General features: G+C 40.5%; 1 protein-coding gene across 1 annotated transcript in view; it reads left to right on the top strand.

The window, feature by feature from the left end:
* The first annotated feature begins 2,242 nt into the window (after window positions 1-2,242).
* Window positions 2,243-16,127, top strand: part of LOC116846486 (protein rhomboid) — a 185,261-nt gene continuing 171,376 nt past the window's right edge. Inside the window, exon 1 of the mRNA XM_032820373.1 lies at window positions 2,243-2,535. Within this exon, the coding sequence (XP_032676264.1) occupies window positions 2,307-2,535 (229 nt within the window). The 5' untranslated portion in view covers window positions 2,243-2,306. The remainder of the gene's footprint in view (window positions 2,536-16,127) is intronic.

The raw sequence follows: 16,127 nt of genomic DNA, 5'->3' as shown, positions 1-16,127 counted from the left end.
AGTTTGATCGTGATCGAGCTGAATCAAGAAATTGAAATCCGCGTGAAGAGGGAGAAAGAGAGATGTAGTATTTAGCGGTGGCTTATGAATTATCGAAGAGGATGTAATTAAGCCTGCAGACGTTTCGTTTCGCAGACGTTTTACATATCCCCGGCACAATGGCGCGGGTTAAAACAAATCTCAGCTTACTATCAGCGTACGTGGAGTACGTACGGAACAAGTGGTTCACTTACGACCGCGAGTAAATTAATTTCCGCAATTCCGTTCCTGGCGTGTGTGCGCGCTCGTGCGTTCGTCCTTTTCCTTTTTCGAAACTTCGCCGCAGACATTTCGTTCGCGCTTTCGCCGTCGAATGAGCCGCGCACCTCCCCACTTTAGGGAATTCGCTCGTATTTATGAGATGCTCGAGTTGAAAGTCACGTATTCGCGTACAGAGTCGCATCGTATCGACGTCCAGGACTGGCAGTAAAAAAAAAAAGAAAGAGAAAGAAAAAATGAGGAAGAAGAAGAGAAAAAAGAAGCTCGGCATTAACGATCCCTTCTTCGTGGGTGGTGGAGGGGGGCGGCATTACAGCTGCGCACGTTTACATCGTGCCTCTTATTAATTTCCATGATGCACATAATCCAGCTCGGAATTTCCCGGCTCGTTCTTCATTTCTTTCTCTTACTTTCTTGCTTCACCGACCTTCCTCATGCGCCGTCTCAGCCGTGTATTTCCGTCAGACTGGGGAGGGTTCTCTCGTGGAATGTAGATTGTTAATCAAGAAATTAGAAAATAATCGAGCAGCCGACTGCGAAAATCGAGCTAAATGTGTGCTGTGAGTCGAAAATGGGACTAAAATTTTGACCCGGATCACGAGCCATTTGATAATATGTTGTTTTTATTTTTTGTTTATCTCTCGCGGCATTTGGTTCTGTTTTCTTCTGTGTACTCAATCCTTCGATTTACAAAAGTGGTCTCTTCTGTTTCATCTTTTAACGGAAAATTCACGGCGGATATTATATATCTAGATAGCGCAATTAATCTTTTCTCGAATAATCGATTTGGCGTTCGGCGTTTTGCGTACGCAGATGGGAGATGACGGACCGTCCCGTCGCGCTGATCACAGAAAGTCTATCGCGTTCATGAAAAGCTCACGTATTCACGAGAGTACGTTCTTGCAGCATCAGCTTATTTGATGGTCTCAGCAGGTTCGGCGGTCCTTTTCAGCGCGGTCGTTATTAACTTCCGGGATACGGCAAAACGCCGGAATATTCGCGCTCTAAATTTTTTTTCCGGAGCACCCCGAGGAAGTTATTAAACCCTATCATCGATTTTCTACTTTTCTACTTTTGCGTCGATTGAAATGCCAGGGAAAAGGGGAAGCGCGAGCTTTCACTGAGCCACGGTCTGAAAAAAAAAGTATTACCCCCCCGGTCGACAACGCGATTAATAAAATAATTGTCCGCCGCGATGCATCGTACGCGAAGAACGGGACCGACACGCGAAATTTACGGCTGCGCACAGATTGCTAAATATTGATGCTTTCAATTTATCGGAATGATTCATTTCATTAAGCGGCAAAGATAGAGTTACAATACGCGCGTGGATTTATCGTTATTTTTTTATTTTCCACTTGTGTTAAGGATCTCGCGGCAGTTAATTTAATTAGCTGAACCTAGCACGCGATACGAGCAATCAGTCGCTCCCTATTAACGCGGCGCGAGTGCTATCTATCCCGTTTTATTTCTCTCGACATTTTCAGCTGATTATACATCTTGTTTCTATATTTGCAAGAGCGGCGCGTTCGTGTGAACTGGCCTTTTCGCACTCACGTGAGAATTTTTCATATTTTACCGGCCGATAGAGTTGCTCCTCCGTATACTTTCCCATGCGCGTTGTCAAGAATATCGCACCCGTCGCCGCATTTTAATGCACGTCTTTGTTCTCTCAATGCTCGCAACGGATAGCGTCGCGGCGCACTTTATCACACATATATACATATATTTTCACTCGGTCAAAGGGATTTTTTTGCAAAATGTGACACATGAGAATTTTCCCAGTGTTCTCAACCCCCACCGATCTTTCTCTCCCTCTCTCCCTCTTTCACCCTTTCTCTCCTTCTCCCTCTCCTTTTCGCTCGTCCGTCCGCGCTCTCCCCCTACGACGCATGACGTCGTCTCGCTCGCGCCGAGTGCGCGTGCTGTTGACCGGTTGTCATGGTAACCTACCGACGGGTCTACAGTGGCCCAAGGTGGATGGACTGCGGGCTGGCGCGCCTGAACAGACAGAGCAGGAGTCAGTGCACGCGCGGACGCGAAGCCGGATGTGCGTGTTCGTTCGTTTGTTCGACTCACTCACTCACTCCCGCCCGCCCGGTCACTCTCGCTTCCACCGTCGGTCGCGTCGCGAATTTCCCGCACTCGCCTACGTGCGTGTACATGGTGTTAGTGTCTCGTTCGCAGACCATCCAGACTGCCGGTGGGGACACCCTCGAGACCGACGTCAGCCACTGACAGTGACACTATGGAGTGATTCGATCGACGTCGTAGCAGGTGAGTTCGCATTAAAAAAAGATTGACGCGCGCGATCGTGTCGCGTGGTGCGCGATGAGCCAGCGGAACGCTGCTCGGCGCGGCATCCACGAAGACTACCGGACGAGTGTCGCGGAGCTGCTGCAAACCTCCCGGAACTTTTCGCCCCGATGACGCGCGCGTCGTTTCAAAATCAATCTCGCGGTATTCGCGAGACGCCAGCTCCATACGCATGCACGACGATTTAATGACGTTAATGGATGTTAATACACACTGTCGCACTTCTCCATGTATTTCTCTCGGTTTCCTCGCGGAACGTCCGGCTTTTCACGGATAACGCTGAACGACGGATCTCGCAGCGAACGACGTCGTCCTTGACGTGTCGTTTCCCTGCGATTCGCGTTGTAGGACTCGGAGCGCATTAACGAGTGCGTTTGAAAGCACGCGTTGTCGTCTGAGCGTTTGAATCTACTTTGACGTTGCCTCGTCCGTCTGTCATAAGTACGAGTTGTGTACGAGAAGCGTCTTACGACGAAACAGTCATTATTCAGCGGGGATTTTCAGTGCTGAAACGACGCTGTTGTATAACGCGCCGTGATGTAAAGATGTTCGGAAATTGAATATAGTTGCTTTCCGAACAAGGTAAGAGAACAAGAGAAAGCGGTCCAACGTGCAGCCATTGTAAAAAAAGTTATCTGCAAATATCTCGCATAAATCGCTGAAGTTTGATGATGTAAAGTCTTTATGAACCTGACAAACATCGCGGAAAAGTGTACAACTGATGATCGTGCGTAGCACGTCGGGGATGACTGCACGGAATACTCTTTCCTGTCGCCAAGTAGAAAAAGTCAAACGGAGGTCAGACGCTACTGCCCCGCATATCCGCCGTATTAATCGCGCCGCTACGCCGAATTTTCGGTGTTTGTCGCGGCGCGTATCTCTTTTTTTTTCTCTTGTTTTCTCGCGAAAATTACTTTAATAAATATTCATACGCCCGCATCGAAAAATTGTTCTGTTTATTCAAAAAATCACCTCGTGCATCGGTAAACGCCCGCGAAATTGCTTTAATAACGATTGATGAGCGAGCTCGCGCCTCGCCCGAATGATGACTATGCATGTAGTAACATAACGTTTTCTAAAAGTTCCGTAAAGCGGTTGCACATCGGGCGGAAAAGTTTTTGTCGTTTACTCGCGTCTCCGCTGCTTATTAGCGCGGCATTTGACTCGCACAAATTTGTCAGACGTCGATGAAATATTTTACATATTGAAAAGAAAATGCTTGAAGAGATTTATTTGTAGGATATAAAGTTCATACGCAGGAATAAACTTTATATTTCACAGAAATGAACTTTATACATCCCACAAACAAATTTTCAAGCATACTTTTCTTATTGCATGGAGAGAATATTATAGTTTTTTTTTCTATAAATTCTCTTTTCAATTTTATTATATTTTTAGTAGCGTAAGATGGTCAGTAAGGTTTATTTTGCTAAAGAGCGTGGTAAATTTGGTTAGAAACAGCAAATTTTTTAATAGTAAATTGTAATTCCTAAAATATAAATAGCACATATAAAAATGAAAATATAGTCAATGACTGCCGATTTATTTTTCGACTACAACTCTATAGTCATTTTTACTGTAAAATTCTCTGCGAGTAATATTTGTTATTCTTTGGTAAGAATTCAACTCGCTAATATTTCAAAGGAGAAAATCTTGCATAATTCCTGATAATTTCTACGTAATGCTTATAACAGAGATAATATTCTGAAAATGCGGAGAGAATATTATAGCTTTCTTTTCATATAAATTCTCTTTTTATATAAATTTATTGTGTTCTCCTATATATAATAGTCCAGGAATAGATGGGCAGTAAGGTTTTTTATCTTGTTAAGGAAGGAAGTGAAAGAACATAGTAAATGTGACTAGAAACAACAAATTTTTTTACTAGCACATTTACTAAAATATAAACAACATATATAAAATAAAAAGATAGTTAAACTTAATTAGAATGCAGAATGTCAATCTATTTCTCGGTTGGAAAATTCTACAATAATTTTTGCTGTAAAATTTGCTCCGTGTGTATATAATTGTAGCCACGCGTTACTTTGTGCATACAGATTTTCGTCAATTTTGACGGTCTTCAAACGAGATATTATGTTTACGCTGAATTAATTATACGCAGTGATTACATACGTTAACAAGTAACGTTACCTTATTTTCGGTCGAGAGAACCGTGAAAACGGATGGAAGGAAAATATAGAATAACAATATCACGCTACTTCCCGGAAGAAAACAGAGAAGAGAGCATATGATGTGCGAGGGATAATTATGACTGTATATAAAATTAATATATTAATATTGTAATACATGAGTTATACCGAGCGCGGGGAGTACGGTTCGATCTGATTATATTTCGCGAACGAAATTATGTGCAGAATCCAGTTCCATGCGATGACGTAATGAAACAGCGCGTACGTACACTTTTATGTGTGCGCAAGTGAAGTTACTCGCTGAAGTGATACAGTCGAGTCGCGATTTCGCCGAGTAGCTAAAGATGTCAGCCGTTACGGAACTTTATTACGCCAGCAACTTGGCTCCGCGAAACAATATCTCTGTAACTTGTATTTGAATGCTAATTGAATTCTACTTCACATGACGTTGCAAAAACGGCGAGAAAAGGTTCCCAACCATCGAGGTTACATCTCCTCTGTCATTAGAGTTCAATTAGTCGCCGAAAGAGCAATGGCATTCGACTGCAGGATGCGGCAAAATCGATTTGTACTTAAAGTCCCTGAATATCGTAATTCACTATTCCGAAAGAGAGTCTGAAAATACCGAGTAAACGCGTCTCTCTGCATCGTTTGATTTGAACAGTCGATGACGAACAGCTCGACGAAGCAGGGCCCGTATTAGCGGTCGCGAAAATTTGGCGCGTAAAATAGCGAGGATGATGGTTTGCGATCGCGCGCGCGCGCGCTCGACAGGATCGAAGATTATTTTCGATATAGCGGTCGGGTTCGATTTCAAGCCGCGGCGTGGGAACTTCATCGCTTCGAACCGGTGCCGGACTTCCGTATAAACGAGGTGAACTATAGTTTAGGGCCACGCCATGCGAGCGAGCGAGCGAGCTCGTAGGTCCAAGTTTGCCTCGAGTTTTATTGGAGCTAAGTGACGACCGGGAAACGACCGATCGAACTCTTTTGACCGGCGGCGACCTCGATAAACGTTCTTAAGAAATTATTTGTAAGAATCATTAGTACATTATATGTCTTCACGGAAGAAATAATGTGAAAATTGTATTAAGATTGTATTTTATTTTACGATGTTTTCTTTTGTAAAGCTGGACCATATCGATATCGCAGAATAAATTATTACAGAAACAGTAAATATAACAATCCATCGAATATACAATATAAAAGATTACATTCAAGTAATTAGAATACTTTTGTAGTGAAAAGTAAAAAGTTAAGCGTGTCTAACATTTTCAAACAAATATATTAATCTCATATATAGAAATATATTATAATTTCGGATACAGTTTCCGCGTATGGTCCAAAGTTATAAAATTATGTCGTAATATTTTATTATAATATTATATATATTTTTTTTTGCGATTCTATATACATGGAGAGAATTTTATAATAAAAATTATTGCTGAATTATGTCGAGGAATAGATTAACATTCTGTAGTACAATATGTGTGTGAGAAAAGGTATCTAAAAAATAAAAAAAATATTTATTTAGTAGGTACTAATAACACATTTACTCTCAAATGTAAATCCTTTTACTTAAATAGAATTAACACTTGTTTTTATAAAAGCTAAAGTTTGAAGAAATTATATATTTGCTTATGTAAAAAGTATTTTATATTAGTACAATGTTGTCATACAGTTACCCACCATAAATGAATATTTTTTACTTCTTAAGTATTTTTTCTTTCAATGCTATTGCGATTCTTTCATCTTGAATGTACTATTAGAAGATTTGCTATTTCTAGCGAAATTTACCATATTTCTTAACAAGATAAACCTTACTGACGGTCTGTCCCCGCATTATCAGAAACATATAGTAAAAATGAAAAGGATTTATATGAGAAAAAACTATAATATATATATAATATATATTTCTCTCTGTGAAAAGGATTTATATTAGAAAAAACTATAATATATATAATATATATTTCTCTCTGTGTAGAAATTATTTATTATTGGAATGGCGAACGGTCTTGAACGCTATCGATTGGAATTATATATATAAAAGCGATTCGTAAAACGAAACTGAGAGCAAATTAAATGCAATATGAGTCTAATTGGACGCATTACGATTAATCGATTCGAACGGGCAAAAAGCGCAAGTCTACTAAATCGAGAAAATGTCGACGAGAGAATCGCGACGACGTTGAGTTTCAGCCGAAAATCTCAAAGTTTACACTCGCAAAAAGTGCCACCTCCTAATATCTCGCCGTTCTCGCCAAGCTGCTCCTGTTTCCCCGTCGTAGTCATAAAGACCGAGGAAAGTGATACCGGTATTTGCATGTTTGCGCGTTTGTTGCGCGATTCCGCTGTATGCATTTTCCCCGCATAAGTCATGGAATTACGCTGTACCGCCGTGTAGTCGCGCAAGGTGCTTCCGTGATATTAATTTATGAGTTCGCATCGCTTGATCTTAACCTATAAGCAACACGCGCGTGTTAGGATAACTAAGAATCCCCAACGTTCCCATTATCCCTTCGTACTGCAAGAGAGCAGGAATTTAAATAATACATTATCGTATTCGGTGACAGAGTGGAACACCACTGCGCGGATGACTTATTAATAGGGGGAGAAAGAAGGAAGAAGGAAAAAGAGTTGAAACAGGAGTTGAATTGCATTGAAATTTCAGTCGATTAAAGTTGACTCAAACCGAACGGCATCACTTCTCGAGCAGAGCACACGAACGGCAATTTTATACACGAGATATTCGCGTATTTGTTTTGCAAAATAATCAATCACGTAATAATAATCAGTCGACTGTGTCAAACCCCAGTAATTATATAGTGAAAAAGGCAATCTCAACCTTATTTTATTTTTGCGGAATCCTCTGAATCCCATAAAAGATTTTATTTTTCTAATATTAAAAAAAAAATTCCAAGCACAATACCCGCAAAATTAAAAATTCGTCATTTTAAGATTATAATGAGAAAGAAAAATACTTGAAAATTTATTTATGAGATGTAAATTTTATTCACAAAAATAAATTTTATTTCGCAGAAATATCCAACAAATAAATTTTCAAATATTTTTTCTCAGTGTAGAATTAAAGTTGGAATTTCGTCTTTTGTCTGCAGTACAAGTCTTGTTCCCGATGGAAATTTCTTCTAATAGGAAGTCATTCCGCTTCAAGTAAATTTCTTTCGATTCCAAAGTTAGAATAATATCGGGAAAATTTCCAGTTAATAATCCACTTTAATCTAGAAGGAATATTCTTTCGGCAAGAGTTTTCGTTTAGAATGTGGGAAATAGCACTTTGCAATCAGAATTCTTTTTTTTCCTTGAATATATATCTTGCAGTCCACATCCACACACACACGCACACACACACACACACACACACAAAGTCAAGCTTCGACCTGCCGACGGAGAGAGCCCAAGAGATTAACTCTTCGCGACATTTCGTGAGCTTATTTCCAACAAAAGAAAAGAGAAGCAAAATAGAACAGAAAGAAATAATGCTTGCAAATCTTCGTCGATATCGCGTCGCTCCCCTCGCGGATTGCATAAACTATCAGGGCCGCGCGTATTGATTCGCACGTAGTGTCGGTCGGGTCGCCTTCGCGGGCGGCTACTTTGCTTAGATTAGCGAGACAAAAGGACAGTCCTCTCTCGGTCGGAGTCTAAGTGGAAGGAAAGCGCGTTCGCCTTCTTGTTTTGCTTCGAAGGTCAAAGGGAAGAAGCGTAACGGTTCCGGTCGTAGTTCTTAACACCCTTTCCGGTCCGCTCCTCTCTGCCGCCGCTTCCGTCGCCTGCGCTGCCGCCGCTCTTTTTTCGCCCTCTTGTTCTTGCCTCCGGTCGCGTCGACAAGAGGATGGAAAAAGAACGTCTCGGATGGCGCAAAAGCGCAATTTGTCCCCGGAAAACAGTCGGGGTTTTATCGCGCCCCTCTCGACATCGCGCCGGATTTGTCATTTGTCCGACGATCGGTGCGCTTCGCCGGATCGTCGCTGACCGGTCGACCGCCCTTTCACTCGGCTCACCGTGATATCGACGATAGGGCTTGTCGATTTGACTGGCGATTTTTTTTGCACGGCTCGCTCGTCGGTGTCGAGGGAGCGACGGGCAAATATTTAAAGCGTCCGCACCGGTCGATCTTCGTCGCCTCGGTGGCTCGCGCCAGTCAGTTATCTGTCCAAGTTTCGCGAGCGAAGGGAGAAGCACGACATAGTCTCTTTGCGCGGGAAGCAGGGATGAGCGCGAAACGATTACATTACGATGTGAAATTGCGGATACACTTGGCTGCGTGGAGTGGGAGTGTTGCCTTAACGAAGGAAAACGCGGGGCGAATGGCGAAACTACGAGTTGCCCTACGCTTGTTACCCGGATATAATGTTAATACACAGTTTGGCCAATATTTGGGCAGAGCGTTGAGTTAGACACACTGGGGAATATGCTCGCTGAGAGAAAAGGTATCTGAAAAGAAGAACGGTGATTACTGATAACATATTCTTTCAAATTTAATTCTTTTATTTAAATAGATTAAACAATTGCTTTTGTGAAAAGCTAGGGTTTTACAAAAAAATGTATTTTCTTGAGAAAGATTTTATATATTAGTATAAATGAATGTTATTAGAGTATCCACCGAATATTTTTTACTTAGATATTTTTTTCTCATATAGTGCGCTAACAAAAAGAATACTTAAAAGCTTATTTGCAGGATATAAAGTTATTTTACAAAAATAAACTTTATTTTGCAGAAACTCTGTTTATTTCAAAGAAATGAACTTCATAACCCGCAAATAGATTTTCAAATATTTCTTTTCAGTGTGTATTATTTTATATCCACTTAAATCTAAATTCTTTTATTTAAATTGAATAAACAATTGCTTTGATAAAAAGCTAAGCTTACGTAAGAAAATGTATATTTTCCTATGTAAAAGATATATTTTGTATTAGTATATGATATGTTTTTAATATTCACATTTAGCACTTTTTATTTCTCAGATATTTTTTCTCTTAGTGTATTATTTCTTACACATATCCGCTCGAAATATTTCGCCTTTATCGCGTGTCCGTGGTATCCGTAAATTTTTTAAATTCTTGCACGAAACAAATTTAATACGTCGCATAAGAATTTCGATGAGTGTAATGATATTACATGAGTAAGAAAGAAAGAGAGTTATATGTCCCCCTTTGAGTACATAAGGAACTCGAAGACCTTCCGGTGTTTTGAAATGATTCGGATGAAACGGAGCATTCACACGGAAACCCATTTCTTCGTTCCGTCAGACTATACACGATCGCCCGTCTCGTCTGTTTGCGCCGACCGGCAATGTCATGATACTCGTAATTCGAAAGAAATATGACCACAAATATTCGCCAACGGATTGTGTAACGAATTTGAAAGTATATCCGGCCCGCGAGATCCGACGTGAACGCTTCTAGCGTATTATTTGCAACGGGGTGGTGGAAAAGCTTTAAGCCCGATCTGGCGGCGAGCCAATTTTCCGCCGATGGTAACCCGTACACGTTCCGCGGAGCGGCTGGGGGTGGCGGCGGGGGGAAAGAGAGGAAACGGAGGTCGTGAATAACCCCATTGATGTGTAATCAGTACATGAAAATGTCCTACGGCACTTTAATAAACCGATACGGTTAGTTCGGGAAATTCGCCTCGGCCCCCGCCGTCGATTCGCCAGCTTGATTTCGGCTTTTTAACCCGCCCCGATAGTATCACATTCCGCGCGAATTTGCCCTGAGAGTGAACGGAAACGAATTACGATAATCGCGAATGTTTTTCGGAAAACGCGCCACTTCCCTACCGATCGTATCGGGCAAAATCTGCGTGTCCGTGACGCGAACTGGGGAAATATCCCCTGTCTGGATGTCCAACGGACAAACCAGGCGACGCTGAATTCGCGGCGAACATTCGCGTGCCGGTTAACGAATGATCGTCAACGAGGTTATCCGGCAGGGAGAGGGGAAAAGAGGAAAGAGGGAAAATTGCAGTTCCGTGCAAATTTTTTAAGCTTTCCCAGTTCGTAAAAAAAAGAAAAATCTCGCTCGTCACGCGGAGATCGCTTGAGATTAGCGCGTGGTGTCGCTCGCAGTGTAATATTGCATTATCGCGCGGCTGCCGCCGCTGGAGAGTTGATTGATCTCTCTTCCGGATATTACGGAATTAACGCGGCGTAGATTTTCGCTGCGCGGCCGTTTGGGGGTGGATTTCCATTCGCGCATTTCGCGTTGTCCGATCAGCGAACCGGTCAGCTCGAAAACGTCGTATAAACATGAAAAGAAGAGATGAAGAAGGCATGTCATGGAATGATGAGTTCTTATCTTCCGCGCGACTCGTCGCGCTTCTGACTCGCTTTTCCCGACAATTAGTCGTCAGCGCTGTGCGAAGGTTATGCGAAGGATCTTCTCAAGACAGAGGGGGATTTTGCGCCACGTAACCACGAGGGGTCGGCTTAACTCTAGAAACATAATTAAAGTGCCCTCAAGTTTTCCATTTCGCGTTAATTCCGGCTTTTATCGGCCGCCCGTCCTGTCTTCCCCCGTCCCTCCCTTGGCATCCCCAGCTCCGCTCTCACCACCGAAATACGTTTTAAATATCATGCGCGCGCGGGCGCGGAAGTTTTCCCGGTTACTCGCGTACAATAACACCGCGCCGATGAGCGCGCGTGAATTTTTGCGACTCGCTGATAACGAGAATTTATTCCTCGAGTTATTTCACTTACCCTTATTATGCGGCGACGTTCACGCGGTTATTTATCGCGCGCGCGCAGAGGACTCGTTCGAGCGTACACTCTCTCATGTTTATTCACGCGTTAATGCTGTTTCACGCGAATGAATCTTGACGATTCGCTACTTTGACAGCACGCGACAGGATATTGAGAGCTAGATTATTTTTCCTCTTCTCGAGAACTCGAGTTCGTTTTGCGACTTTACCCCTGTATTTACAAAACAGGATACAGTATAACGGTACGGCAGTAATTTTGTGAAATATAATCACAATTTTTCTTTTCATTATTATCATTATTATTATACACCTTTTTCATTTAAATTAGTGAAAAAGATTTAAAAAGATATAAGAACTTAAAAAATGTTTTTAAATAAATGTTTAAAAGAATAAAAATAAATAACTAAATATATAATATATATAAATTATAAATAATATATATAATATAATATATAAAATAATACACAAGTACATATTCATGTTATCCAAGTTTTTAACATTTTACTAATAATGGATTTTTAAATTTGTACAAATAACAATTGATATTATGTGCATTTTATATCTTGCGTCTTTTTTTCATTATCATGCTATATATTTTTGCATAATTTTGTCAAAAATAAATAAGTCGATGTCTTTTCATAATTTTTTATATAAAGATTTTTGAATAATGAAATAAGAAAAAAGTCAATTTGAGAAAAAAGTTACTGTATGGCCGGAAAACCACTATAATGGCTTGACGAGATTTTCATATTTCTTACTATTCTTTGATATATACGAAAAAGTCTTAATTCAAGAAATAAAAGTAAAAATCGTTCAAAAAACTGTATTAAGGGTTATAAAACATACTCGCACATTTGCATTGTAATGCGCAAAGAGGACTCTACGAAGAAGGCTCTTTCCGTGAAGCCCAAACATGTCGTTCGCGTCTCCACCCTTATTGCTTGTAGGACAAAGTCGGGATGTGGGTGGGAAGTTATTATTTTACGACGCTCTACCGGGAGTTAAGTAAATTTCCTTACGACCTACCAGAGAAGTCCTCAGTACTTCGATCTTTTTCAGTGCGCTCGGATGATCACGGGCTAGATTGTAGGCTCGCGCGGGCCAAGTTCATTCAAATGGTAGTTTTATAGCGCAGTCTAGCGGAGCGGTAATTTGAATAGTAATTCTGCTGCCTGGTCTATGCCAGTAGAACGCTAATTTGAAGTATGCGTGTGCGTTAGATAGATCTGTAGAGACCGTCCGCGCACAGATGTTGCCCGACGACGACGCGTATAAACTAAACTTGGTTGTGTGTAACACGCTAGAAGTAGTTTGCATCGGCGGGTGACATTAAGAGCTGCCAGTTGGCGCGAGTCTATCACTCAGTCTGCCTTATAACTGTCGACTTCATTAACTTGTTACATCTTAACTACGGGATTAAAGAACTCGGACAAGCGGAACGTCGCGCTGCGCCAGAGAGAAAGCTTTGGCTTATATCTACTTATAATTTCTTCATATTAAATTATTCTAATTTGTGGCCAGAAGTGACATTATAGAATTAAAGGAAATATGTGCGGTTTTACAAGGAGAATTTTATAGTAAAAATCATATAATAATTAACTTTCTTTTTATTTCATATCTCTCTGTTGTTTATACTTCAGTAAATGCGCTTGTTAAAAGATTTACTGTCCTGAGAAAAAGTACTTGTAAATTTATTTGTGAGATTTAAAGACTTTCCGTAAATAAATTTCATATCCTATAAATAAAAATTTTCAAGTATTTTTTTCTCAGTGTTTATTTCTGATTTACTATGTTCCTCAGCAAGATAGACTTTACTAGCAGTTTATTTCTGCACTGCTTGAAACTTAGTAAAATTGAAAAATATTTATGTGAAAAAAAGGAAAAAAAACTGTAACGTTCTCTTTCCGTGTGTACTTACGCCCGAAAGACCCCGTTTGCGTTTGAAAGCGAAACTTCGATGCACTTGAACGCGAATTATTTCGTCAATAAATCGCGCCCGAAGGAAGTCGCATTTCTTAATCTAACCACCGATTCTCTCTTTCCCTCTTTCTCTCTCTTTCTCTCCCTCCCATCTACGATCGCACGTTATCTCGTGGCTCACGGGGACAGAGGAGAGGATCTTCGAGATTCCTCGCTGCCTTCTCCAAGGGCCATAGATACTCGGGGCAAAAGGCGTAGAGATAAAAAGGGGATTAAGACGCGGCGGGTTTGTAGCGCCAACTATCTTTCCCCTGCTTCCCCCTCCTCCTCACTATCCCCACCGCGCCTGTTCCCTCCTCTCGTTCTTCTGTGTAATTGTAAACTTGCACTCGCGCGCGCCATAAATTTCTCTCGTCTTGGCTTACTTTTAAAATTTAGTATTCACGCGAACCGCCTATTCCCCGCGTTGCCCTCCGCTCATTGTGCACCGGCAGAAAAGTCTAAAAAAGTTCGGGCAATTCCGCCGCCACCACCGCCGCCGCCGCCGTCGCCTCTGATGCATTGATAAGAAAAAAACGCACCTTCCTCCGGTCTATTGTCTTGTACACTTTTTATTGCCTCGTACTGCTCCTACTCCGTCTGGTGTAAAAGCGACTTCTCATTTATCCGCTGTGTCGTCCGTCCCGCACATCTTCATTAGGTTTCCTCCCTTTAACCCCGGGTGTCATCGACAGACGCGACTTGGGTTTTCGCTCGAAATTATGTCACGTATTTTTTAGTTTTTTTTAAGCTAGCGTTCCTTGTTCTTCGGGGTCTTCCCCTATTTGTGTCAGTGCTGTTTTCTGTTATCGTTGAATTCTTCCAGCGGATACCATTATTTTTCTTAAAGGCCACGAGCTGTAGGATAACTGTATATAAAACGCGAACCAAACTTCAAGGCAAAGTTCTTCAGGGGCAAAAGGAAAAAGCGATTCGGTTCTCCTGTGATCGGATTACGCAGTCGGACATACATACTTTTACATGATCGCTTATGAAATATGAAATTTGTGGATTTACAATATGTTGCTTAGCTGTCTTTAGAATATATATTTAGAATATACTATAAATATGTGGACAACAATAATGCTGATTATATTTGCTGCATATTTAGTTAATATTTGATTAATATTTAACGTTCTTAAACAATATTCGTTTTTTAATAGAGCGGGGTATTTAAGAAATCTAAGTAAAGATTTAATTAGTCGATGGAATTTTCAAAAGCAAATAGAAATCTTAAAGTTTATAGAAAGCCTGTTAATCTTCATTTACAATTTTGATATAGTCGTACAAAATAAGGTGGGAAAAATCGCGCAACATTGATAACATATTCAGGAAATTCCGCGCGGAAGAAATATTAATAAAATATTCTCCTAATTGTTACTTAGATCTCGGCATACTACGGGGATTTAAATATCTAATCAGAATTTCAAAGAGGGCGCCAAGCAGAGGTTCTTCGTTATTTTTTTATAAAGGATCCAATCCCTCGCATCGAGGGTATTCTAGAAACGCATTACTTTCACTATCCATCCTCTCGTTCACACTTTCTTCTTTCGTCTACTGTGTGTATAGGAAACAAGATTACCGCGCCAAACATAATTTTCTGCTCTCTTCTTTCCGCCCCTTCGTCCCCTTCGTTCTTTTTGCTATTCTTTCGCGGATCTTCCTTTTGGAGAACTCGGTCTGTCTTACTTTCCGGCGAGGCCAATACGAATCCCTCGCGCGAACCCTCGCGCGTTTCCCATTCGCAAAAGAAACGAGATCATGTTGGATGACGATGGGGGTAGAATAATTTTCGTTTCCCTTTCGGGTAGAGCCCCGATCTAACGTGGGGAAGAGTGTTTTTTTCCTCTAACGATAAATTCATGCAAACTCCGCGAAGTATTAGCGTTCCCAATGGTTTTACTTTTGTTTGAAAAAAATTTACCGCCGCTCGAGTCAAGATTTGGGCTCAACATTAACTCTGCAAATTCCATTAAACTTGAAGGATTAGTAGAGAGAATCACGAGGCACAACGTTATGTTATATAGACTATTGTTTTTTGATGCTAGAAATGGTTATTTCATAACGTTTTCTTCAAGTTTAACCTCAGTGGTGATTTAAATTGACTGCGATTCTTTGTGATTCTCCTGTGCGATTCCCTCCAGGGCAGATTTTCTTTTCTTTTAATAAGCATATCTATTTCTTGTCTCTTTATTGCTATTTTATTTGAAAAATTTTATTTGAAAAATATACAAAAAATACATGTAACTTGTATTTGTTATGAGTTAAAAAGTATACAATAGTTTAAGTAAAAAAGAATATAATATTTTAATACGGAATATTTTCCGAATATACTACCACCAGGATTCATTTAAGAACTATTAATATGTGACCAAGATACACAAAAAAGATAAAAAAGGATTTGCAATTGATTGCCGCAATATCCTGCATTCTGTACTTCGTTTTGGAGTAAGCTCCTGGTCGCTATCGTGCACTAAAAAGAAATACTTGAAAATTTTGCTTTGTGGGATATAAAGTTTATTTTTGTAAAATAAAATTTGTTTTTGCAAAGTAAAATTTATTTTTGTGAAGAAAAACTTATTTCTGGAATGTTAATATTTATTCTACAAATAAATTGTATTTTTTCCTCTGTATAGTCAGGCATTTCATAATCTTATACATTGAGGAAAAATACTTGAAAATTTATTTTGGGAAATATAAAGCTATATATATATATATATATA

This window comes from Odontomachus brunneus, unplaced genomic scaffold (assembly GCF_010583005.1).
Source record: "Odontomachus brunneus isolate Ranch 3 - 2012 unplaced genomic scaffold, Obru_v1 Obru_scaffold_065, whole genome shotgun sequence".
Taxonomy (NCBI): Eukaryota; Metazoa; Arthropoda; class Insecta; order Hymenoptera; family Formicidae; genus Odontomachus; species Odontomachus brunneus.
Note: the sequence above shows the minus strand (reverse complement) of the source record. Positions and strands in the feature narration are given on the sequence as shown.